The 27,486-nt window shown below is 43.4% G+C and overlaps 1 protein-coding gene across 1 annotated transcript; it reads right to left on the bottom strand.

The window, feature by feature from the left end:
• Positions 1-4,509: 4,509 nt before the first annotated feature.
• LOC114550291 (shaker-related potassium channel tsha2) lies at positions 4,510-6,006 on the bottom strand. The gene has a single exon (XM_028570954.1). It carries the CDS (start codon positions 6,004-6,006, stop codon positions 4,510-4,512), a length of 1,497 nt encoding a protein of 498 aa, XP_028426755.1.
• Between the last annotated feature and the right edge of the window lie 21,480 nt (positions 6,007-27,486).

Here is a 27,486-nt window from a genome sequence, read left to right on the forward strand (position 1 = left end):
TCTTGTGTTTTTACCAGAGATGTTCTCACGTTTCTTGGAAAATAAATCATTCAGCAAGAAAACGACATAAAAATCTGACAGATTAATTAACATTAATCTGATTCGACTAAGAAGGGGTACCAGGCTGCAGCTAATGATTATTTTGGTAGGCGACTAATCTGTTTGTTTTTTTCTTCTTCCGATTAGTCGATTAGTTAACGATGATTTTTGTAAATGTTTCTCAAAAGTGGAGACACGCATAGAAACACACACACACACACACACACACACACACACACACATAGAGACACACACATGCATAAGCACACATAGACACACACACACGCATACATAGACACAAACGCATACACACACACACGTGCCTGCGCACACATAGAGACACACACACGCGTGCATACATACACACACACACATACACACACAAACACTCACACACACATGCATACGCACACATAGACACACGCGCATACACACACACGTGCATACGCACACATAGAGACACACACACACACCTGACACCCACGCGCACGCACACACACTCACACACACACACAACCAACACACGCACATACACAATATTTAGAAGAGGTAGATTTGACATCAAAAAATATGCTGTCTTCAAGTGCAGTGGGAAACGATCTATAAAGGATCAGACACTTAAGCTGTGAAATATTAAATATAATTTTTTTTTTTTTTTCGAGGTTTTATTCATCACTTTAGTTGCTTTTTTTTTGATTGGCTAACGTGGGCTTGAGCTTCTCGTTACACCGCCACCTACAGGTCTGGCGTGCTCTTCAGTGCATATATACACGAGTACGTGTAAACGAACACTTTTCTGAAAACTGACAGCTGTGCACGATGTAATTCTTTTGAAAAATTTTTGAGAGGTTGAAATGTCTGTTTATGAAAATAGCCGGCCACGTGGAAACGTAGAACAAGTCTGTACAGCTGGGAATGTCAGCTAGTCGTCCAGTCTCACCCACACAGGTGTTTCTAGTTCATGCGGCTGATTGGACCTTTTCCAGGACTGTGTAGGTGTGGTGGTCTAGACATTTATTTATTTTTTTCTACTTTTTTTTTTTTTCAATGTTTTTGTTGCGTTTTTCAGTTTTTTGACAGTTTTTCGATGTTTTTTATAAAATGAAATATTAAGATTTTTTTCTTGAAATATTACGACTTCTGAAATATAAAAAAAATCTGAAATTTAATGACTTTTTTTCTTAAAATATTACGACTTGTTTTCTTAAATATTATGCTGCATTCCGGCTGCTGTCTGGAGATTCCTTCATGAACTCGTATTCTTCCAGATGTTTCAGACCAGATGTTGTAACAGCGGCCATGTTGTGTATAGTTTAGGGTCCTCGCCACCACCAGACCAATCAGCATTGAGCAGATTGAACATGTAGCTGGACTTAAATGGCCTTCTTTTGACTGAAAGTGCTGCCAAACTACAACTTTTTCTGCTCACCAGATCCATGTCCACTTTCTCCCAGCCTGCTGCATTGAACGCTCCACCTACGTAAACACCTTCCTGTAATCAACGGCGCCGTCATTACAGCGACCAGCGTAGCGCACTGAGTGCAAGCGTAGGGTTCGGTTCCCTGGGAAAAAATTCTTCGGCAGAAACCAGAACCCCGTCAAAAAGCCTAATATTCAGCCCAATCAGAAGTTGCATCCTGGATTCGGTGCATCCCTGTATAAAAATGAATAAACTTGTGCTGGTTTTACTCACCTCTCTCTGTGACCAGCCGGTGGTATGAATCCGGTGGTCCTCTGAAGCTGAAGAGCCATCCATCCATCCGTCTGTCTGTCTGTCTGTCTGTCTGTCTGTCTGTCTGCCTACCTGTCCGTCAGATAATAATCCAACAGGACATCCTCTGGGACCATTTTATTATTCCATCAGTTTGTTGAAAAATCCCCTTGTTCTCCGTCCTGTTTGTGTGAATGATTAGAGTCCAGGTGAGTAAGGAGCTTCGATGACGGCGCTAATTACGGAAACCTCAAACGCAGCAGGTGACCTGTTGTTGATGTTGATGTTGAGGTTGATGATGTTGTTGATGACGATGTTGTTGTTGTTGTTGTTGTGGTCTCACTGAAATAAATCTCTGCATCTTAACCCGGACTGGTCGCTAAATATCGGGGCAAGTGCTAAAATATTGAGACTGGAGAGCATTTGAGACTGAAAGATGACATTTTTTGAAAATTGATTTTGCAATTTCAACTACAGTTCTGTGGCAGTAATGTACGGAAGCAAAAAAGCACCAAATATATATCTATAATTTTTTTTTTTTTGCATTTTCAAAAATTAAATGTTCCGGTCGCTCCCGAAGTTGGAGAGATATTTTTTTAAATAAAAATGTTAATTTTATTAACTGATCTGTTCAGTTTCTTGGAAGTTTTGCAATTTCAAAAAATAAAATTCTGATTTTGGCCTTTTTTGGCTGCCATACATGGCTGCTGATATGCAACAAAAAGTGGCAAAATGTCATTTATTTGTAATAGATTTAGTTTGTTTATGTAACTTGTGCTAATCCAGTAACCGTTGCTGTTCAAATTGTACTTTAAATGTCATTTGTTGCTTCCGAACATTTTATCACAACACTTAATATCCAAAATACCCAAAACCAGAATTAATTAAGCTCTAAAATAATTCAAAATGTTATCGTTTTCTTTTACAAACTAAATGTGATGGGTTTTTCGTCTTTGTTTACATCGAGACGGAGAAAAATAAAGATTTCAAACCTCAACTGAGTCTCGAAGGACATTTCTTTCTCATTATATTCAACATAATATATTTTAAGCCTAAAATAGCCGACAGTTAGAAAAACTGTGTGGATCATATTCTCTGTGTGACTGAGACAGCTCACATGACTGTCTGTAAATATGTTATATTTGATTTGTTTTTAACTGCTGGAGGGTTGAAATGACGCAACATGGAGGCTTCCACAACATGGTGGTTGTGTGGCCTACGCTGCTTTCACTCCTGTGGCTGCAGACGATACAGAAAAGTCTGGAAGGTTGCTATGGAAACTGCATCCACTGCGGAGACGCAGCGCTGCTTCTCAGCCACACCGGGGCGCTCCTGGTTTGGGGAAAAAAAGAAGCTGCACCTGATTTCATGACGCTTTCTACAAACATGGAGCTATTAGTGTGTGTGTGTGTGTGTGTGTGTGTGTGTGTGTGTGTGTGTGTGTGTGTGTGTGTGTCTACATGTGTGTGTGTGTGTGTGTGTGTGTGTGTGTGTGTGTGTCTACGTGTGTCTGTGTGTCTACATGTGTGTGTCTGTGCTGTGTGTGTGTGTGTCTACATGTCTGTGCGTGTGTGCGCACGTGCGCGCCACCTGCATCTATGCATGAAGTTGGTCCTGTTTGTTGTTTCTGCTTCACACGGACAGAAATCAAAAGTAAATGTAAACTTTAAACCTGCATTAGAACTATAGGCCAATAAATTACGCATCAATTACTAAGAGAAACTTTGAAGAAAAAAAAAAACAATAAAGTGCTGCAATCGGGCAAAAGGCGGATCGTTTCCAAGAGTTTTCCCTCCCTTTCTCACTCCCTCCCTCCCTCCCTGACTCACGGCGCGCTAATGGAAGACTTGTTTCAGATGAGGAAAGTTAGCTTTATAATCCATCGTGTGGCGAAATGAATTCCCCTCTCGATGGCACAAAAAGAGAAGCTCTCCGTGCAGTCTGAAGTCAAAGCAGAGCGCATGATGGCCCTCCCCCTCCAATATTTAGAAGGGCTAGATTTGGTACGGTAAAAAATAACGCTCAAAACATATTCATATACATATTCCTTCACTTCCCTTGCCCTTGAACTGGCGTTGCAGTCGTCTCTTTCTCTTTTTCTCCGGGGAAATGATGCTGCCTTCAGGTGCGCTCGCAAAAACGTCGAGATCTATGAACGATCTGTCGGTAAACACTATCTGTGTCCACCAAGGGTGTAGGTTTGGTTTCAACATTGGTGGGGATGAGGGGGGAGTTCCTCCCTTTAAACACTTAATTTCCTGCATCCTGCATGGTGCATTTCCATGCAACAATTTGAGTATATAGACACAATTGTTGTTTTCCGTCAGATTGTTTATAGCTCTCGACATTTCCTATGTTTTAGGGAGGGGAGGGGGGAAATCTACCCCTTCTGGGGCGGCCTGTAGCTCACCCAGTAAAGCGTGCGCCCCATGTAGGCTGAGGTCTTTGCAGCGGCCAGGGCTTGAATCCGACCTGCGGCCATTTGCGGCGTGTCTTCCCCATCTCTCTCTCTCTTTCTCTCTCTCTCTCTCTCTCTCCCCCCCCCCCCCCCACACACTTTTCAAACTCTAAATCTACCTCTTCTAAATATTGGGAATAATATCACATATGCACCACACACTCAATTTCGATTAAATCCAGCAGAATGCAGGAAATGGAAGTGTTTGACTCTCCAAAATGTTCAACAACGACCAGACCCCCCCTTAGAATTTAATGTGCCCTACCCCCCGCCAATGTTTAAACAAACCCTACTGCCCCACTCAGACGTCTGTGAGCTTCCCGGTGTAGGTTTTGCGCGGGCTGCAGTTGGTGTATTTGATGGAGTCCGCGTCCGCGTCGTTGTCCAGGAAGTCCGACTTGCACAGAGACGGCTTGCTGTCGCTCCTGTTGAACTCCCCGAACTGCACTTGCTGCTGCTGCTGCTGCCCGCAGGTCACGTGCGTGTACTGGAACTGCTCCTCGTGCTCCGTCTCCCGGTGATAAAAGTAGTTGAAGTTGGACACGATGACTGGCACCGGCAGCGCGATGGTCAGCACGCCGGCGATGGCGCACAGCGAGCCCACGATCTTCCCCCCGATGGTCACTGGACACATGTCCCCGTAGCCCACGGTCGTCATGGAAACCACGGCCCACCAGAAGGCGTCCGGGATGCTGCTGAAGCCCGAGTCCGGGTCGTCCGTCTCCGCGAAGTACACCGCGCTGGAGAAGAGGATGACGCCGATGAAGAGGAAGAAGATGAGCAGGCCGAGTTCGCGCATGCTCGCCTGCAGCGTCTTGCCCAGGATCTGCAGCCCCTTGGAGTGGCGGGACAGCTTGAAGATGCGGAAGACGCGCACGAGGCGGATGACGCGCAGGATGGCGAGCGACATGGCCTGCTGCCCGTTGCCCTGGTGCTCCGCGAGCTCCAGCCCAAGCGTGATGAAGTACGGCATGATGGCCACGATGTCGATGGTGTTCATGATGTTCTTGAAGAACGCCGCTTTGCTCGGGCACGCGAGGAAGCGCACCAGCAGCTCGAAGGAGAACCAGATGATGCACAGGGTCTCCACGATGAAGAACGGGTCCGTGAAGGGGTTCGCTTTCGTCTTTGCGCGCGCCGCGGTTCCGTTCCCGTTCCCGGCGAGCGCTGGCTCGTCAAAACTCGTCCTGGCGTCCTCGCGGAACTCGGGCAAAGTCTCCAGGCAGAAGATCACAATGGAGATGAGGATGACGAGCACGGAGACGATGGCGATGCCCCGCGCCGGCCCCGAGCTCTCCGGGTACTCGAACAGGAGCCAGACCTGCCGCTGGAACTCGCTCTCCGGCAGCGCGCGCTCCTCCTCCTTAATAAACCCCTCGTCCTCTTTGAAATTCTCGATCACCGCCTCGCCCAGCTCGTAGAACTTAATCTCCTCCATGAAGATGTCCACAGGCACGTTGACGGGTCGGCGCAGCCGCCCGCCGGACTGGTAGTAGTACAGGATGGCGTCGAAACTCGGCCGGTTCCGGTCGAAGAAGTACTCGTTGCGAAGAGGGTCGAAGAAGCGCATTCGCTTGACCGGGTTCCCCAGCAGCGTGGCGGGGAACTGCGCGAGCGTCTTGAGCTGCGTCTCGAAGCGCAGCCCGGAGATATTGATGACCACGCGCTCGCAGCACTCCTGGTGGTGGTCCAGCTGGGTCTCCGGCGACGCTCTCTCCGCCGGCGCGTACACATCCTGCGCGGACAGCCCGGCCAGAGCCACAGTCTCATCCAGGTTCTCCCCGGGAACCACTGTCATCTTTCTCCCCCCACCGCCCCCGGAAAAAGGGCGACACTTCCCCGCAGCCTCAGTCCTCTGTGACCCCCTCTCCTGGCACCCGACACTTCCGCGCGTATTTTGGAGCGGTTTTCCCTCTCTCTTTCTCTTTCTCTCTCTTTCCGTTTCTACCGTTACGTCTGCGGGTGAGCTGCTTCCACTCGCCTTTTTTTGAGCCAATAACCCCCCACCCGGCCCCGCCACCTCCACGCTCTCACCTATTTCCCCGTCCACGCGCTGGCTGCTGTAGTCTGGACTATCCGCTCCGCTCTGCTGTCACATTCGCTGCATCCTAAACAGGCTTTGCCCTCCCCGAGCTGACGTGTGGCGCGTGTCTGTCTCTGCTCTCTCTCTGTCTCTCTGTGTCTCTCTATCTCTCTGTCTCTCTCTCTCTCTCTCTCTCTCTCTCTCTCTCTCTCTCTCTCTCTCTCTCTCTCTCTCTCTCTCTCTCTCTCTCTCTCTCTCTTTCTGTGGGGGGGATAAAAACATACATGCACACACATATGCTCATTATGAATCTGATCCAGATATTGAGGAGCAAACACGCGCAACGTGATGTCCATTTTAAAGGGAGAACGTGTCGGGGATGTGGACACTGCTGCACACAGACAGCTGTCTGTGTGCGTAATGAACCTGTTGTCTCCAGATTGGCACGGTACGGTATGGCACAGGCTCAAGGTTATCGCTTGACATGCTGTTCATGGTGAAAGGGGAATTTGCAAAACAGAAACACGCAGTCGTGATTGCAGACGGTTTGATGGCGAAACAAAAAAAGAAAATGTGGAAAGAGCGAGACATTTTGTGCAAAAACACGCGCTTTTCATGCAAGAAATGGTCGTTTTTCGGAATGAATACCTGTGGCTCAGGGTTATGTCTTCCTCCACCCCCCCTCCCATCCTTTTATCTACATAAACACACACATAAAGCGGGGGGGACAGGGACAGAGAGAGGTTCTGCAATGTCACGCCGCAGCCGTTTAAACCACAGCAGCCCTGAACGCGGCTCAGCTGCTCCACAAGTTGTGCACGACTTGATCCGTCATGCCTGCAGCATGTTGCAGCGTGCACGGACAGCAGAGCCAATCTGCTGCCCTATGGGCAAGACTTCCAGCTGTTTCTGTCGCTTCTTTCCATGTTTTTATTGTGTCCCCCTTTTTTTTTTGACAATTTTTGTTGTTTTTGTCACAAAACCTCCAAATAACATAAAAAAAAATGTTAAAATAGCATCCAAAAAGCCAAAATAGAGACACATACGTTGAAAAAAAGACACAAAATGGTTGGAAAAAAGTGACTAAAACGTCCCAAAAAACATCAAAAATGTTTTTTTGTCCTCTTTTTCAGCTTTTTTTTTTTTTTTTTACGCTTTCTTTGTTGTTTTTGTCACAAAACCTCCAAATAACATACTTTTTTTTTTTTTAAATAGCATCAAAAAAGCCAAAAAGAGACAAAAAACATGGCAATATTTGACAAAAACGTCCAAAAAACAAAAAAGGCTAGAACAATTACTTAGAAAGTGTCTAAAAGTTTGACAAAAAACGATGTTTTTTGTCCTCTTTTTCATTTTTCTTTTTTTTGACACTTTCTTTGTCATTTTTGTCGCCTTTCTGATGTTTCTTTCGCCTTTTTGGTTTTTTTTTCCAAAGTTTTAGATGCTGTCTTTGCCATTTTTTTCACACGTCCTTTTCTGGATGTTCTTGTCACTTTTTCTGGCTTTTTTGTCTATTTTTTCATTGTTTTTTGTACAGTTTTTTCAACTTCTTTGAAGCCTTTTTCATTGGGATATTTGTCACCCTTTTTTTTTGGGGGGGGCATTTTAGGCCTTTATTTCGACAGGACAGTTTAAGACATGAAAGGGGAGAGAGAGGTGGGAATGACATGCAGCAAAGGGTCGCAGGTCGGAGTCGAACCCACGACCTCTGCGTTAAGAAGTAAACTTCAGTGCGCCTGCTCTACCAACTGAGCTTACCCGGCCACGTCTGTCGCCCCTTTTTGATGCCTTTAGCACTTTTTTAAAAATGTTTTTTTTTTTTAAACTCATAGTAGCTTTTCTTTACTCGTTTGGCCGGACGGCCCTGCTGACGGAAAACTAAAGCTGCACAGAGTTTATATTCTGAGTGAAACTTGAAAACACGTTGAGCTTCGCAGCAACATGTCTCTGGGTGGAAGGGAAACACTGCTGCTCTGCAACAAGTCAAGAGGGGTGCGGGTGGGGGGGGGTCTGGAAGAGACGGAAAGAAGCCGAGTTTCTGGGCTGCAGCTCAAAGCCGTGACGTGTTTCCCTGAAATAGCTGCGTTTCTCTCAGGGCTGCAGGAAAAGTTTCTGTTCCCATGGAACGGCCCCGGGGGGAGCAGCGGGGAGGTGGGGGGCGAGAAAACTGCACGAATAACAACAAAGAAAACACACACGGTCACTGACAAGAGGAGGAAAACACAGATTAACATCTGAGAGAAGAAGACACCGAGAGATGGTCATTCAGAAATCACAGCACAGCTGGAGCTCCAGCTCCCAGAACCAAAATCATAACACATATTTATTACTGGAGACACATTTTCAATGATTTGTTTTTTAAGCATTTGTCTCCGGGCGCCGGGGTAGCTCACCTGGTGGAGGGCGCGCCGCGCGCCCATTTGTCGAGGTGTACTCCTCAGGTGTAAAACTCAACAACCTCCCTCTGCTGCATGTCTTCAGCTGTCCTCAAAAGAGACACAGAAAGAAAGAGAGAAATTAATAGAGAAGATAAGTTAAGACAACTGTTTGGATCGTTTCCACTTTCTAAAATGGGAGGATTCTTCTTTACTTTTAATACTTTAACTACATTTTCACTGCAGGACTTTGACTTGTAACAGAGTATTAGTACTTTTACTGCAGTAAAGGATCTGAATACTTCTTCCACGGCTGTCTTTTAAACCAGTTGCATAGTTTCTCTCGTCAGAAACAGACAACGTGATGTCGTTTGTAGTTTTGGAGCTCGGTAGCTCCTCTCGCGCTGCCAGACGGTTGTCGGACCAATCAGAGGAGCTCTCTCAGGGCAGCGAGAGGACACGGCTGTAACATTTAATGACGCAACATTTCCAGACCTATTTTAAAAACAGTCTCTGATTCGAACCTGCTGGTGTGTTTGGCTCCTCGTAGTTCACTCTGAGTCACGCTGAAATACACACACACACACACACACACACACACACACACACACACACACACACACACACACAGTTCAGGGCCGGCCCATGGCATAGGCAGTGTCAGGTCCTACTTCAACCTCCACCTAATCAGCCACCAACTCAGTCCACCATAAAAGTGGACATCATCATCCTTGAACATGTTGACCACTGTGTGGCCGGGTTGGTTCAGTGGGTAGAGCAGGCGCACATATGATTAGAGGTTTATGCCTCGACGCAGTGGTCCAGGGTTCGATTCCCACCTGTGATGATTTCCTGCATGTCTCCCCCCTCTCTCTCATCTCACCTAGCTGTCCTGACAAGGAAATTAGATTTCAGCAGCTTACAAAACACTTAGAGAAATAAAGAGGTATACAAAAAATACAGTATAACAATATCAATAAACTTTTAGTTAAATATAGGAAGTAAACAAAACGTAAATAAACAGTTAAAAAACAATAAACTACAGATAAATAAAGATAAATATATAGGACTGTGTAGCTAGAAAAATACATGAAAAATCTGTAAAAAAAAAATAAAAAATCTGAATCATTCCTTAATATTACTTTTTTTTTTTTGTGTGATGTGAATGTCTCGGTTGTTATATTTTTCGAAGCAGCTCTGAAACGCAAAAAATAATAATAATCTGTAGAAGCAGTTTAAATTGGTGGGTGTCTCTGTGGAGAATAATTGGGTTCAGTGCATCAGGAGGATCGGCCTGTTATCTCAGCAGGAAAGACATCCATCTTTAATTGAAGTCATTGACACGTCTGGGTTCATTAAGGCCCTCCGAACGCCTCGTTAGGATTACTGAACAGCTCGGCAGAAAAACGACACAAAAGAGTCAAAGAAAGAAAGCAAAGAAAACGTGTTTCCACTCATCAGTTTCAGGGGCAAAGGCTGGAGGGAGACAGGCAGTGTTTTCTTGTTAAACTGATGACTCGGTCCTTGGGATCTTTTAAAATGTGAATGGACTGTGTTTATATAGCGCTTTTCTAGTCTTAACGACTACTCAAAGCGCTTTTACATAGTACAGGAACCATTCACCATTCACACACATTCACGCACTGTGGTGCGAGGTGCCACCTGCTCATCAGATACATCAGAACACTCACATTTACACTACGCTGGCACAGCATCAGGGGCAGCTCATCTGACATGGGACTGCAGGGCCGAGGATCGAACCTTCTGATTGGCAGTCAACACAGCCGCCTCTGACGCTTTGGCTACATTGAACATGTAACGGGCTATGATGATGGCTGCATTCCACTTAGGAGAGACCCTGGTATTGTTCATGCTGACTCACTGAAATATCTTACTGGGACACTTGATGGAACTGAGCCATCGTTAAGGTGTTCAGTTTCAGCTGTGCTTTTCCTACTATGACAAGTCAACATGTCTGCTGAGAAAAAGAGTCCATTGCGTGAGTCACAGGCGAGACGTAGAGCTTTTGCTTTGGGATTGTTGTTGTTTCTTCAGTTTTTTGGAGCTTGAGCCCCCCTAAAAATGGTCTAAAATCACCAACGGCTGCTTGTATGTTTGTTTGGGTGAAGGTGACCGCTCCGGTAATGTGAGTGCGTCTCGGGCTGCACGACTGTCTTCACATGTCACTGATGTCAGGAATCTCTCTTGCGTCTCTGAGGGTGTGTGTGTGGGGGGGGTGATGCATTAGGAGATTACATGGTTCACAACCTGCACAACCATGCAAAGTGACGGATTGATTTCCTGCTGCGTCCGACAAAAAAAAACAAAAGCATGCCTGCAGCTGAGCAGAATATTAATAATCTTCAGTAGATACAGTTGCTTTAAGGTGGAAGTGCAGAGGTGAAGTTTAATGATGTGGGCGTATGAACAGGATTCCCACTCCACCCTGATAAACTGCACCGGCCATTAAACCATAAAACTTCCAGGACATCCGGTTAGTTAGACCAAGACGATTGTGATTGGTTTAAAGCAGTGGTGGAGTCTAGTTTTTTGTAGTGGGTATACTGTGATTTTCCCCTCCCAGCTTGATACTAGCCCGTCCCAGAGCAATAACCCAGCGGTGTAGTCTACATCACTGGTTCTCCAGCTTTTTTCAATAATGTTCCCCCTTTGAACAGTATTTTTAAGCCATGTACCCAACAGCAATGTACCCAACAGCCTTGGACCTGGAAAATATTTAAATACTGATGGAAAGACGGTAGAAAGAAGGAAGGAAGGCAAGAATAGGTCGAAAATAATAATAAAAACTTTGAAAAAAAACACAGAAGAAGGAAGGCAACACTAGGGCGACAAAAGTGACAAAAAAATTCAAATAAGCGACAAACTTCGAAAAAAGTGACAAAAACTTTGAAAAAAAGTAGAAAAAATGTGACAAAAAGTTAGAAGAAAAAAAGACAGTAGAAAAAAGTCAGAAAGAAAGGCAAGAATAGGTCAAATCAAACGACAAAACCTTCAAAAAAAGGTGACAAATTTCTAAAACAGAGACAAAAACTTTGAAAAAAGCGACAAACTTGGAGAAAAACATCACAGTAGAAGTAACTACAGCCTGGTAATTAAAACAACTTTTGCAAAAAAATTTCATGTACCCCCTGCAGTCTTCCAAAGTACCCCTAGGGGTACATGTACCCCCGTTTGAGAAACACTGGTCTACATGATACACAGGTATACGCAGTATACCAACTAAGAAAGCTTCAGCATTTCCATATTCCAACTTAAAAATGCCCAATGACACGCAACAACATACTTTCCATTATATTTTTGACATATTTAGAATTTTCATCTGTTTTTTTAATCTTTGCATAGGATAAAATAAATATATTTCCACAGTAAATTGGTTCATAAAAGTGTATCAGAATGCAGTAAATGAAGTCTTTGATGCTCAAAAAGGCTCCCAGACCCCCCCACTGTGATATGCACAACAGAAAACTCAGATTGGCCAGATAGTCTAGCTAGCTGTCTGGATTTACCCTGCAGAGATCTGAGGAGCAGTTAACCACAAGGGACGCACATCCGGACGAAAATACATGCATCCAGTGAAAAACTAACTCATTATTTTGAGATATAACAAATTTTGTGAAGTACTAACTCATTATTTTGAGGTATTATCTCATTATTTTGAGGTACTAACTCATTATTTTTTAGAAATGAAGTCATTATTTTGAGATATAACACATTTTGTGAAGTACTAACTCATTATTTTGGGGTACTATCTCATTATCTTGAGAAACTAACTAATTATTTTGAGATATATCAAATTTTTTGAGGCACTAACTCATTATTTTGAGATATAACTAATTTGTTTGAGGTACTAACTCAATATTTTGAGAAGGTTCTCATTATAAAGAACTTACAGGATGCTGTTTTTGTTCATCACATTGGCTGAATTGGGCTTCCGTACCCTCTAATATAACTCTATGTGATTCTCTTGTGCAGCTTTGTGGCAAAAAGTCCACTACGTGCAGCTCTAAAAATGGAAATTAAAACATCTACAACTGGACAAACTCCAACTCCAACCAGCGATGTGAACTCACAGCCCACACCCCCAGTTATTTATTTGGTTCCTGGAAAGCTGCCTCTTTTATCTCAGCTGCATGTATGGACCGGTTTATGTCGGCTCAGCCACAACAGACTCGCGGCAATAACTTTTATCCACGCACCCTCCGATGGCGCTAATGTGATTAATCGGCGACGGTGACTGATGGATCCAGATTCCTGGTTCTGTACGAAAGCAAACAATGAATGTCCTGGAAAGCCTGCTCTTATTTTTAGGGTCTGGCTGGGTTTTTTTTACGTAACGGGTCACAGCCATAAGAATAGCTCCATCAATCAGCGGCGCAGCGGCGTCCAAACGCTCTGGGAACGCTGGGATCAGAAAACACATCGTCGTGCCAGAGAGGCCAGCACGCCCAAAAACCACGATTCCACTTCCACTGTCCGAAAACATTATGTGGATACCACAAGGGTTTCACTTAAAAACAGAAAGATCAGAAGAAAAGTGAAAAAAAAGGTTGAAAAAAAAGTGAGTTGTTGAAAAAAGTGTTGATGAAAAAACTCAAATGTGTATAAAAAAAAAAACGAGAAATGTTGAAGAAAAGTAAAAATAAAAAATAATTCCTATAAGATGTACAGATTTACGTACAACGTTGCCTACGAAAAAGTGTCAAAACGTGGAAAATAACAAATGTTTTAAATCAGTGAAGGAAAAGCGGCGAAATGAGAAAAAAAGGACAAAAACATTGATTAAAAAAAGAGAAATAAAAGTTGAAAAAAGTTAGTTAGTTAGAAAAATGCGAGAAAAAATTTGGAAAATAAGGTGCCAAAAACCTTTTTAAAACAGTCGCCAAAAATGTTGGAAAAAAATCGTATACAAAGCAGATTCAAAAGTTGTTGTGTCTGGTTGTTATTTACCACTTTGTCTTCTCTTTTAACAAAATGTTCAATGCTTACACACACACACACACACACACACACACACACACACACACACACACACACACACACACACACACACACACACACACGTTTCTTTCTATCTTTGTGGGGACTCATCATTGACATAATGCATTCCCTAGCCCCTTACCCTAACCTTAACCATCACAACTAAATGCCTAACCTTAACCCTTTCCCTAACCTTAACCATCACAACTAAATACCTAACCTTAACCCTTACCCTAACCTTAACCAACACAACTAAATGCCTAACCTTAACTCTTACCCTAACCGTAACCTAATTCAAACCCTAATCCTAAAACCAAGTCTTAACCCTCAAACAGCCCTTTAAACATGTGGGGTCCAGCATTTTGGTCCCCACAAGGCTGCGCAGACCCCACAAGTATACTGTATTCTCCGGTTTTTGGACCCACGAATATAGTAAAACAGGTACACACGCACACACCGCACGCAAACTACACACACATGCACACACACACACACACACACACACACACATTCACACACACACACACACACACACACAGTCAGGGATTTTGGGCTTCAGACTGACCAGACGAGAGACATCACGGCCTTCTTGCGATGCCGCAGCCTCTCTGCTTTGCATAACGAGCGAGGAGAGAATACAATTAATGCAATTACCCAGAGCGCCATGACCCCAATCAACACCTTCACAGGAAGCACTTATATAACGAGGTGCCAGGCTCATAAAACGGAAATTTCAATACCAGCGCCCTTTTTTTTTTTTTGGCATGACTGTAATAATATGAAGATGAGTTTTTAAATAATTCTGCACAGACAGCATTAGATCTTTTACTATCAGCACTGAAAAGCATTGCAGTACATTAGAAAAAGTGGAAAGACGATCCAAAATGGCTTTTCATAGATGTCCCTCGCCTTGCAAAACTCTGTTTGTTTCGGAAAAATCCCCTTCAAACTTTGAGCTAGCGAGCTCCACGCTGAAAATGTCGACATTTGAAGAAGATTAGGACGGTGCTCGGCTATATTTGCCCCTCCCATATCCCAGAATACATCTGTGGTGTAGCCAGACCTTCCTCCACACCGCTGTGGAGATAGAGCAGGTAATGCGAGACAGGGTTAGCTGTTCCCACAGCCCAATGGTCCCACAGCCCTATGTTCCCACAGCCCTATGTTCCCACAGCCCTATGGTCCCACAGCCCTATGTTCCTAAAGCCCTATTCCCACAGCCTATGTTCCTACAGCCCTATGTTCCCACAGCCCTATGGTCCCACAGCCCTATGTTCCCACACCATTAGGCTGTGGGACCATTGGCCACTCCCTGCGAGACTAGAGATTACACATCAGACCAGACGTTAACATGCTAAAAGTCCTGATTATTTACATGGAGTCTGGTGGAGATATGCTGGCTCTATACACGCTACAAGTCCTGATTATTTACATGGAGTCTGGTGGAGATATGCTGGCTCTATACACGCTAAAAGTCCTGATTATTTACATGGAGTCTGGTGGAGATATGCTGGCTCTATACACACTACAAGTCCTGATCATTTACATGGAGTCTGGTGGAGATATGCTGGCTCTATACACGCTAAAAGTCCTGATTATTTACATGGAGTCTGGTGGAGATATGCTGGCTCTATACACGGTAAAAGTCCTGATTATTTACATGGAGTCTGGTGGAGATATGCTGGCTCTATACACGCTAAAAGTCCTGATTATTTACATGGAGTCTGGTGGAGATATGCTGGCTCTATGCTCGCTAAAAGTCCTGATTATTTACATGGAGTCTGGTGGTGATTTCGGGGCTGTTTCATGTTAAACTAAAAGGATCTTACTTTTTAACTAAAAGCTCTATCTCTGTAGGGATCCTTTCCATAATGTTGTCAGACACTTAGAATAATAATCTGAGTCTGTGAGCGGCAACAACAGAACCCTTAGTGGACACTAACTGATGCTGAACATCTGTCCTGTAGGGTTACATCACAGCCTTGTTCACGGCTGCCGGTTACAGCGATCTCGCTCAATACTGGACCATCTTCAAACATTTTATTTCACATTAGTCACTTAGACACAAATTCATGGGCAAATAGTCCAGGTTGGGAAAAAAAAACTATAATTACCTTCAAGGTAAATGTGCAGCGAAGAGAGACTAAAAGTGTCATAAAACACAATTTGCTGTATTTGAAGCGAAGAAATTGGACGACGGCGACCTCGGATCAGCCCGCTGATGGACCATCGCCCTCTGTGCATCAACCTCTCACCGTCCTGTGTGACGTTGCTTCAGCTCGGAGACGTGCACGCACGTGTCCACCGGTGACACATCAATCACAGGAGGTTGCTCGCCGGCAGGCTGTTACAGCTTCTATTACCCATCACGCACCGGGGGTTTCATCAGCAGCTCATATCATCTGTCTGAAGCCACAGTCACCTCATCCAATGTGACAAAACAAATGCACATTTTAGCAGTTGCTTTGAGGTTATGGAGGGGTGTGGGGGGGTTTATGTCAGTTAGGATGCTGCAGAAAGTGAATGCTAAGGAGGCTGCGTGAATCATAGACAAGGACTCTGGACTTTCAGTTTTTTTTTTTTATAACCCTAACCCACACGTGTCAAACTCAAGGCCTTTTTTTTCGATGTTTTTGCCACTTTTTACGAAGTTTTTCGGGCCTTTTCTGGCATTTTTGTTGCTTTTTACGACATTTTTTGTCACTTTTTTTCTTTGATGGCTAAGTTACTTTTTGGGAGCTTCTATTTGGACCAAACTGTAAGTGAGAAGACTATATTAGACACTCTGCAATAATCCAGTAAAAGATCCTTGACTTTTTCGATGAAATAAAAGCATGTGAATAAACTAAACATGTCCGGCCCTTGATGTCATTCTTAGTTTCCAGTGTGGCCCTCTGGGAAATTGAGTTTGACACCTCTGCCCTAACCTGTCACATTCACACAGTTCTACAGTCATACTGCACTGGGAGCTGCCCAGTACAACCCCAGTCTGATCTGCTGGGGTTAAGGGCCTTGCTCAAGGGCATCTCAGTGGTGATAATGAGCGAGGTACGAGCACTGCTCTTTCACTTTCACCACCCAGATTTTTATCCTGTCGGTCTGACCTAACCTTTAGGCCAACACTGCCATTAAATAATGCTGTAATATTATTATTTTTTCCCAGAATGCATTGCCAGTTACAGTATCCTTTAGAACATTAAAACTAGTAAGATGTGAGATTTTAGCTGTACATTTAAATGAAAAAGGTTTACATTGTGGCTGTTCTCTTTGGGCTTGTAACTGCCGGCCGGTGCTTTCACATGTTGTTAATTCCAAATTTAAAACACATCAACCTTGACATAATAGTACATTAAACATTAACATCTACATAAAGTCCAAGGTCTTTATGGGAGGAAACACTGCTCCAGAAATAGCCTCCTTATCCCGATTACAGTTTATTGAGCGGCTCGGAGATAAGGTATTGAACGCCATCACTCTGCATCAGGTCACCGAGCCCAAAAAAAGACATCTTAACTGTCCTCGGTCACAGGTTTGTCTTTCCCGTCCGTCCTCCTGTCCTCGCTGTGGTCTCCAGCAGGAAACAAACTGAAACTCCAGCCCTTTGTCCTTCCTCCGTAAGGCCGGTTACACACTGGCTACGTGGTGTGTCCATTTTATATTTCGGCTCCCATGGTAACTGGTTAGAGCGTGCACGCTGCCTGCGTGACACGCTCGAGCCGCGCCGAAAACGCGTGCATGCTACAAATAGAACCGATGCCTATTTTTCACGCAAGCGTGTTCGAGGCGTTTCCAGACAAAATAGAATAGGAAAAGATGTTTATATGTTGCGTCTCTTTTAAGTAGTTTTGCATCTCTTTGAAGTAGTTTTGCATCTCTTTGAAGTAGTTTTGCGTCTCTTTGAAGTTGTTTTGCGTCTCTTTGTAGACGTTTTGCATCTCTTTGAAGTAGTTTTGCGTCTCTTTGTAGACGTTTTGCGTCTCTTTGAAGTAGTTTTGCGTCTCTTTGTAGACGTTTTGCGTCTCTTTGAAGTAGTTTTGCGTCTCTTTGAAGTAGTTTTGCGTCTCTTTGTAGACGTTTTGCATCTCTTTGTAGACGTTTTGCGTCTCTTTGAAGTAGTTTTGCGTCTCTTTGTAGACGTTTTGCGTCTCTTTGAAGTAGTTTTGCGTCTCTTTTGAAGTAGTTTTGCATCTCTTTGAAGTCGTTTTGCGTCTCTTTGTAGACGTTTTGCGTCTCTTTGAAGTAGTTTTGCGTCTCTTTGTAGACGTTTTGCGTCTCTTTGAAGTAGTTTTGCATCTCTTTGTAGACGTTTTGCGTCTCTTTGAAGTAGTTTTGCATCTCTTTGAAGTCGTTTTGCGTCTCTTTGTAGACGTTTTGTGTCTCTTTGAAGTAGTTTTGCGTGCCGTAATTAATCTGTGGCTACAGTAACCTAGCGAACAGAAATAAAGAAACAGCATTTCTTTAGTGGTGCAGAGGAAGTGTGTTTGAGGCGTTTCCAGACAAAATAGAATAGGAAAAGATGTTTATATGTCATTTTGCATCTCTATAGACGTTTTGCGTCTCTTTTCAGTTGTTTTGCTTCTCTTTGAAGTCATTTTGCGTGCAGTACTTCATCTGTGGCTACAGTAGCCTAGCAAACAGAAATAAAGAAACAGCATTTCTTTAGTGGTGCAGAGGAAGCCCTCATATTACCATCATATTTTTAGGTTTTGGAAAAACTACAAAAAGACAACCAGTAAGACTAATTTTTGCTCAGACATAATAACTTCTATAGAAAAGCGAAAAATTAGGAAATCTGAAGTACGTAGAAGCAGAACTCAAAGGCAGTGTGTAAAACGTAAAAAACTAAAACGCTTCATCACCGCATGAGATGTAACAGCGACAGCTTATTATTTTTTTTTTTAATTGGCTGCAGGTGACTGACAGCTGACTCCGCCTCCCCCCACGCTCCTGCAGGAGGGAGCTGACAGATGTGACAGATGTGGTTGATGGATCGTAATAAACAGTTTCCTCACAAACACGGCAGGTTTCTGTTTCATCAAATCAGCGTCAGAGCGGAGACGCGAGGAGCAAGCGCTGATGTATGGAGGCTTTTATTTTCACGTTGGCAAAGGCCGTTGTCACACGGGAGACGGGGGAGACAAGAGAGCCAGAGGGGGGGGGGCTCTGTGTCCTTTGTCAAGGACCTAATTACCTGCAGCAGGAGTGGAGGAGAAGGGGAAGAATAACACAGTCCTCTCAAATTCTTATTTCCTGAATCAATCCAGTGTGACTCCATCTTTTTTTTTATACGTTATGATAATAACATATAATATATATAAGTTCATTTGTGAAATTATCATGTTTTAAAACCTGACCTGAAGGCAGTTTAGACTTGTTGTCATTCCAAACAAAAACCAGTGCCACCACATTGGGAGGTTTTTCTGCCGTGTTGGATGTTTTATAAAAGCGGCAAATTCCGGTTTGTGTTTTTGCGTCTCTTTGTGTTAATTTTGCGTCCATTTGTGGTGTGGTTTCTTGGTCTCTTTTTAGTCATTTTGCGTCTCTTTGTGTCCATTTTATAGCACCTTTCCAACCAAAGCTAGCTAGTTATCGCTAGCGCTACCTGGTAACTTAAGGCAAAGTCTGCCGATTTTCTGTTTTGCCGTATACAATGCAGATAAACCTTTAGCCTGACCAGCCAGACCCACATCCAGATGTTAGGTCTGGGAACTCCAACCATTGGCATGGCTCAATCCGAGTGGCGGGACAAACGGTTGTCTTTCATATTCCCTCTGCACGCAATAGGATAGTGCTCCAACCAACCAGAGCAACGCTAGCTGATAGATTCAACTTTAAACTGCAAACACGTCTTCCTTTTTTAAGAATGACTTCAGAGCCGTTCTTTGTTCTTTTCTCAAAGAAAAGCTGAACTCCAAGTCTTCCAGAAGACCTCTGTTCACCAGCAGCAGCAGCAGCCATAAGCCCCGCCCACCGACTCTATACACGATGTGATTGGCCTGACTAGAGTTTGGTTTTTCCAGCGTGCAAGCCAACAGAGAGTTGCTAGACGACCCTAGCTGCAAATTACATTTGCTGTCTCTAGGGGGCGTCTAGATAAACCGTTCAAGATCTGCTGGATGACTCACTTCAGAAGAGTTCAAAATCGGCAACTTTCCCTCTTTCGCGTTTAGCTTAGCGCAACGCCATTGACGTCATGAACAACACTGCTTTAGTCATCCTGCCCAGCTCCACCCTTTTGTCCAAATATAGTCACTTCTCGCTCCAAAAAACCAAGATGGCGACGGAGAAAGTGCAAAACTTGAGGCTTCCCAATGGGTGGAGTCTCTGCTGCTACCTACATTATTTTTTACAGTCTATGGTTTTGGCCCATTTTCCCTTCAACAAAAATGTATCACCACATGGTTCTGTCGGACGTCCTGCCTCCCATTAACCCTGACAATGCAACTTGTTGGTATCCTGAGTAAAAATGGAAAATTAACTATTTTTTAGCTGCCTAAATTTTAGTTTTTGACGCATTTATCTGCGTTTTTTTTTCAATACAACTGGATACATCACTAGCATCAACTTGTTACTGCTAGTTTTACACTTTTTCAGGGAATTCATGGTCAATAAACCTAATTTATATGAACGTATAGCCTTACCTAATTATTTAGTTAAAAAAACAATTGAAATTATGAATTATTTCGACAAATAGTTATGATTGAGTGAAAAATCACAGACTTTCTCAGGATACTGTTTTTAATTTTTTTTTCAAATGCTATAAAATTTAAAACACGTCCAAAATTCAATGAAAGTAGTGAACTGATACTTAATTTTTTTGGCGAAGAGCATTGTATTGAACCATTCATGTTATTTTTGGACAATTTGCTTGAAAGAAACCCAAATTTCCAACATGACATCATGACTTTGCGTAAACATACACGCAAATTTCCTATAGCCAAGTGGCGTGTTATCTGTACGCATTTTGAGCTATCTGCGTGTACGTCTACGCTGTATACAGCGGACGTAAACATCGCGAGAACGTGCCGTACTATCGGCAGAATAATGTCACACGCTTGTAAAAAAAAAAGGAAAGAACATTGGGAAAGGCTTTAGTAACACAAAAAATGACAAAAACACGACAGTGACCAACGTCACACGCTTAGGAAAACAATAAACGGTTGGGTTTAGGAATGAAACATTGGGGGAAGGCTTTATTTAAAAAAAAAAAAAAAACAGTTGATAAACGCCACAAGCGGGACGCAATCCCGGCTCTCCTGGGTCAAAATCCTGTGTTTTACCCATGCGCAGACTTCTGTCCTTTCATACTACATGTAATGTAAGTGAATGGAGGCCAAATGGCATTGATAAACACGCTAAAAAGCGATTATGCGTCTTGATAACATACCAAAATGGTATACGAATTGGCGTGTCATACATACGCCACTTCATGAGCTCAGTCTGCAAATTTCTGATGTTGAAATTTTCATATTTGACCTGAGGCCAACATGAGGGTGAAGGCTGCAGGGAGGTGAAGGGATGTACCGGCACCCACGAGACGTTTAAAGGCCGGGTGCATTTGCAGTAATTCACAGCGATGTTGAGCAGGAGCTGTCACACAGACGGGGGGTTAACTAACAGCAGATGTATGACACCACTAATGGGAGGCTTTTAGCACAACAATTACCCTCTAATTCTGTCTTCACACTGTCAGTGATCATCCCTCAGGGCCGTAATGATTCACTCATTATATCAGCGCATTGATAGAATAAGACAACTGCATTGATTTTACACCAGAGGTGCCCGAATTCTTTCATATGAAGGGCCAGAAATGTATCTGTATGGAAGGCCAAACAACAAGATGTTGTTGAATGTCGTTATTCTTGTTAGTCAGTCGTAGATAAAACATATAATATGTAATTTAATAGGGAAGTTTACCAGCACTGGGCTCAGTAAAACTCAGATTAAGTCCTTTTAAGCTGCACAAAATGAACATTTCGTATTCATTACAGTTTGGATTTTACAGCAAAATAAGACGAGAATAAGCACGAGCATTTCAAATTCCTTGAAGGACTAATCCAAGGAGAACAAATATGTATGTTGATTTATTGTTGGCCTAATATCAGTTTTAGGCTGTGTTTTTTTTATCCATATAAATTTTAACTGTTCAGATGTATTTGGCTTGGACGCAATGTCTTTTGAATATTGAGTAGGAAAAAATGTAAATAAAACTCGTGACTTGCTTGATTGTCACAAAAAAGGACTTGGACTTGCTTGAGACTTGAAGGTTAAGACTTGAGACTTGCTTGTGACTTGCCCATGTGTGATGTGACTAACTCCCATCCCTGGCAGAGCAGCAAGGCAGGTCTGCTTGGTTCTTTTCAGGGAATGATTGTTAAGATTTACAAAGACTATGATTAGGACATTTCCTCTCTAACTGGGACGTTTTGGGACCGACTGGTGGGACTGCTGTGGACGAAGTACACACAGAGATACACTGGTAAGAGCCAATGAGGTTTAACCCTGTATCAGCTCATATAAATAGCTCACGGTACTGGATTGTGTTAACAGTTCACTTCATTTAATATTGTAGGTGGCGTTTTCTTTTGCAGGGTGCAAATGTTCCACCAAAACCAGTTCCTTCCTGAGACTATTAAGCAGAGTCTCCTGGCTGCGTCCGGAGCTTAGCACTGCCCCAAAACGATTTTGATTGGTTTAAAGGTGCCCTGCCACATGTTTTTCATGACATTGTGGTAATGTCTGAAGTTCTACCATGGACTCTGTAAAATATTTTGTGGAAAAAAGGCCTTGGTTTCCTTGTTTCAAGCCATTCTAGCGCGGTATAGAAAGCCTGCCAGAAGACTCAGCTCGATTTCTCTCAGTTCTCATTAATATTTGAATCTGATTGGCTAACAGCTAGCCAATGAGAAACTGGCAGTCAGAATCCTTTACCCAGCCCAACTGGGCGAGCTCATGAATAGTAATGAGCTCAGGCAACATGATGTCAGACTGACCAGCTTTTGTGATTGGTCTGATTTCTCCTCTTATTTCTGTCCAGTGGCTAGAGCTGACAGAGGAGGTAGCACTTCATTTTCACATTCAAAACATAACACAAACACATATGGACCGGACATATTTCAAAAAATGCAAGCAAAAACGGTTTTGTATGGCAGGGCACCTTTAAAGAAATGCAAGAAATCCAGAGTGATTTTTCCTCCTAGCACAGAATGCATCCTTCGTGCTCAGAGGCGTGAACGGCGAGCTGACTGGCGGGGGGGAAACAGGTGCTGCATGCAGTCACTTCTTTAAAATAGACTCCCAGCACCACCAGAGCATTCCTGCCGCTCCGCTCGCCGCAGAGAACAACAATACAGCGGCTCAGATGACGGAGGCTGAAAAGCTTCCCGCTGTCACGCTGCCAAAGCCTCCATATCTCTCTTCATCTCTTTCCTCCACCATCCAACCCACCCAATATAAAAAAAACAACCTTTCACACACTTGTTACTGCCATCATGATGGAAATAAATAAAGCCAGTGAAGCCCATGAAGGCAAAACCGTTCCTCAGTTCAAAATCATTCAGTTTGTAGGGTTTATTTCAGTGAGTTCTGAATCACAGGTTAAAGATTAATACAGATTTTATTATTATTATTATTATTATTATTATTATTATTATTATTATTATTATACAAGCAGGCTTAAAAGTCTCATTGTGTAACGTGTTTAGTTGTCAAATCTCAAAATCTGTGTTGCCCCGTTCACAAACTTGTCCTTTTTCATGAATATTTACCACCACCATCAATTCCAAGTATTCCTATTGGCTGGAAATTTTACATTTTGTATTTGCACGGACTGGGATAGGCGCTCCATAATCATGCTGCATCTTGAAATATGTTAGCCGGTAAGGGACATACAGGACATAGGCAGCATGGTGGCTCAGTGGTTAGCACTTCTGCCTCACAGTAAGTTGGCACTGCAGAGTTTGATCCCTGGTCCAGACAGGGCCTGTCGGTGTGGAGTTTGCATGCTCTCCCCGTGTTTGCGTGGTTTCCTCCCACCATAAAGACACGCATGCTAGGTAACTAGGACTACAGTTGAAAATTAGCCAACTGGCTAACACTGGCACATAAATGTTGATTAATGTGCATTGTCCTAATCAAATTAATAAAACCTACTGCTCCGCCTTTCACGATTTCTCTGTCACATGATAAACTCACAGCTGCTGCTAATGCTGCTAATGCTGCTAACGGGTATCGTAGCTTCCCGGCCCCGGTGGTAAGTTTGAAGAAGGAAAACATGGAGGACCACACGTATTCAAAATCCAAATTTCAGGAACAGGAGTCTTCTTCTTCTTCACCCAGAAAAAGAAAAAGCATATAGAAAAGAGCAAGAGACCGGCTACCGTTGCTGTAATACCTACCTTGAACTGCGTGGCGTTAGAGAGTTGATTGTGATATATGATCTCAACGCCAGATGGGAGAAATTCCCACACATTGGACCTTATTAAAGCGTTTTGGTGAAAACTATCAGCAACGTTTTTCTGCTTTTACTAGGCCTGCAACTAGTGATTATTTTCATCATGGATTAATGTGTGGATTAAGTAGTTTGGTCTCTAAAATCCTTGAGTTTCCCAAAAAGCCCAAGATGATGTCCTCAAAGGTCTTGTTTTATCCCCAACTCAAAGATATTCAGTTTACTGTCACAGAGGAGAGAAGAAACTAGAACATATTCATATTTAACAAGCTGCAGACAGAGAATTCCTCTCCAGAAGTTAGTCTCCTGTGTCAGGACTTTAGGTTGGAGGTGTTGCAGCTCTCACACAGTTACTGCTGAGGTAAACACATCCTCTGATTGGGCCTGTGGCATTTGTATTTTATCCTTTCCTCTAGTCTCACATTGCCAGACCTTCCTCCACAGAGCTGCAGAGGAAGGTCTGGCTATAGTCCACACAGCATTCCTGGATGGGAGATGCTCTGGGTGCTCTGGTTTACTGGCATTTCTTTAAACCAATCACAGGTTCAGGTTCAGGTTACTTTATTTACTTTATACATCGTTAAAACTTTGTAGACCGCCACATAACATGCAATACACAAAACATTAAAACATATAAAACAGACAGTAGAACATGGATAAAAAAAACAGTTCATGACCACATTGACTTTGAAAGTCAATTAAGTGTGAAATTCTACAGCTAGTACATGACCAAAGTGCTTGTGCGTTGTGTGCAAGTAATCCTATAGTTTGTTTAATGGAGTGAATGCCGCTGGGACAAAACTGTAGTTCTACAACCAGGTACCTTTAGGCTAGCCTCCAACCAGAGGGAAAATACTGGAATTCCCTATTCAAAGGGTGTAGGCTATGTTCTAAGATGGCCATAGCTATCCGCTGTAGTTGTAGTTGGGTGGGGCTAAGCTCAGGATGGAGCCAAGGTGCCTCTGCTAAATAGTCTTGGGCTGGGAACCTCAGCTAGGGAGGTTGGTCGGGGGGGTGGATGGGTCAAATACAAGACCCGCCCGGGCACGTTACCATAAGTCGCTTTCTTCTTTAACCGTCCCGTTATTCCTGCGTGTCACTGAACCCACAACCTTTTCCTTAAAGGTCCCATGGCATGAAAATGTCACTTTATGAGGTTTTTTAGCCTATGGTCCCCCAGTGGCTAGAAATGGTGATAGGTGTAAACCGAGCCCTGGGTATCCTGCTCTGCCTTTGAGAAAATGAAAGCTCAGATGGACCAATCAGGAATCTTCTCCTTATGAGGTCATAAGGAGCAAGGTTACCTCCCCTTTCTCTGCTTTGCCCGCCCAGAGAATTTGGCCCACCCATGAGAAAGAGCGAGACATCATGGCTTTCAAACGAGCAAAGTGGTAGTTGGCCACACCCCCACCCTCCACCTTGCCCCCCCACCCCCCTCCTCTCCTTCTCAATAGCTAGAGACACAGAAATGGCACATCCTAAGGAAAGATCATTGTGGGACTGGCTCTAGTGGCTGTAGTTCTGCACCAAGGCTGAATTTTGGGAAAGACACTTCAGATACAGTATTAGGGGACCACTAAGGTCTATATAAAAGAGACTTCAGATACAGTATTAGGGGACCACTAAGGTCAATATAAAAGAGACTTCAGATACAGTATTAGGGGACCACTAAGGTCTATATAAAAGAGACTTCAGATACAGTATTAGGGGACCACTAAGGTCAATATAAAAGACACTTCAGATACAGTATTAGGGGACCACTAAGGTCTTTATAAAAGAGACTTCAGATACAGTATTAGGGGACCACTAAGGTCTTTATAAAAGAGACTTCAGATACAGTATTAGGGGACCACTAAGGTCTATATAAAAGAGACTTCAGATAAAGAGTAAAGAGTTACAAAGAATATGTTTGAAGCCTTTACTCTCTACGTTTCGGGACCTTACTCCGCAGCCGCAGTCTTGCAATGCAAGACAAACAGTTTCTTTATTGGAAACAGCTCTTTCTTTATGACCAAGTTGTTCTGAGTTTGTTTTTATGGATTAACAGCTCCTGTGATTGTCCAACAAACTTCCATTTCATCTAAAGCAGTGCTTCCTTTTTTAGGTACATTACATTACATGTCATTTAGCGGATGCTTTTATCCAAAGCGACTTACAGTTGTTATATATCAGAGGTTGCACGCCTCTGGAGCAACTAGGGGTTAAGTGTCTTGCTCAGGGACTCATTGGTTGATGTATCACAGGGGGAATTGAACTTGGATCTAGGTATTAAGAAAGGCTATTATTGTAACGGACTGTGTTTTTTATTACATAATAATCAATTAGGAGAAGCTACTATTTCAGCATTTCCTCCTCTGTATGAATTACTCATCACCAATTACTGTAGGTATGATCATGTTTGTTCCCTTATATCAGAACTGAACAAAAATAAAAACTAACTTGGTGGAGTTTTTTTGCAGCATTCAGAGTCCAAAACAAGGACCAAACTTCTTGGTGGATAAAACATCAGTGATTAAAAAGAACAATCCCATAATAAGGCTTCTGAAAAACAGCCACTTATCTATGTTATATATCTGGGTTGTTGCAGTGGAGACTGTCAGAGGGAAGAAGTGGCTTCATGGTGTTCATGCCATGATTTAAGGGCATTTAGATTGAAAGTGAGTCCCTCCCCCCATGCCTGCACACACACACACACACACACACACACACACACACACACTCTCTCAGTGTGATTGCAGTAATGCAGTGGAGCGTTGAGGAGGGGTCGTCCTTGTCCCTCTGCAGCCTTTTTATGTCCTGATGTGCAGCCTCGGACCTCATAATCTCGGAGAGAGAAACGTCTCTTCGGCACTCAAAGTCAATTTGCCACAAGATCTCACGGCAAATGGTGCAAATCTGAAATAAAATGGTCTGATTCTAGATGACGTTCTGGACGCGTCGAAGCTTGCAGTTGTGCACGTTCCCAGAATGCAGATACTGGACAGGACTGGAGAGATGTATATGATATTTTTTATACAAACAGGCGGGTTTGTTTGAACAGTTGTTCAGTGTTATTCCCTCTGCAGGCAGGCAGCCGGTTTACACTCCTGTTTGTTTCTTTCCAACCCAGTCTCACGGCAGTTCGTGAAATGGTCACGTTATTTAATCTATTGATTCGTGTACACGGACACGTTTATCTCGTTGTTGTTTTTTTCCGTGGTGGTCAGCACGTTTTTTTTTAAACTAATGGATAAGGGGCGGCTACGGTAGTGAATAGTATGAAAGGCTGAACATCCGCGTGTAAGAGCCAATATTGATACTTATAAAGTTTTAGTAGTTTTCCTTTAAAACATTTTGTAATGCTCCTTTAAGGATAAAAGTGATGAAATCACCACCCCCTAGGCAGACTAAGCAGCCCACGGAGCTACACAGTTTTTTGACCATACAATAGAG

Source organism: Perca flavescens, chromosome 23 (genome assembly GCF_004354835.1).
Source record: "Perca flavescens isolate YP-PL-M2 chromosome 23, PFLA_1.0, whole genome shotgun sequence".
NCBI classification, from domain to species: Eukaryota; Metazoa; Chordata; class Actinopteri; order Perciformes; family Percidae; genus Perca; species Perca flavescens.

Bases quoted from the DNA above. Each gene is read 5' to 3' on its own strand.
- LOC114550291 (XM_028570954.1), bottom strand. From the start codon at position 6,006: ATGACAGTGGTTCCCGGGGAGAACCTGGATGAGACTGTGGCTCTGGCC.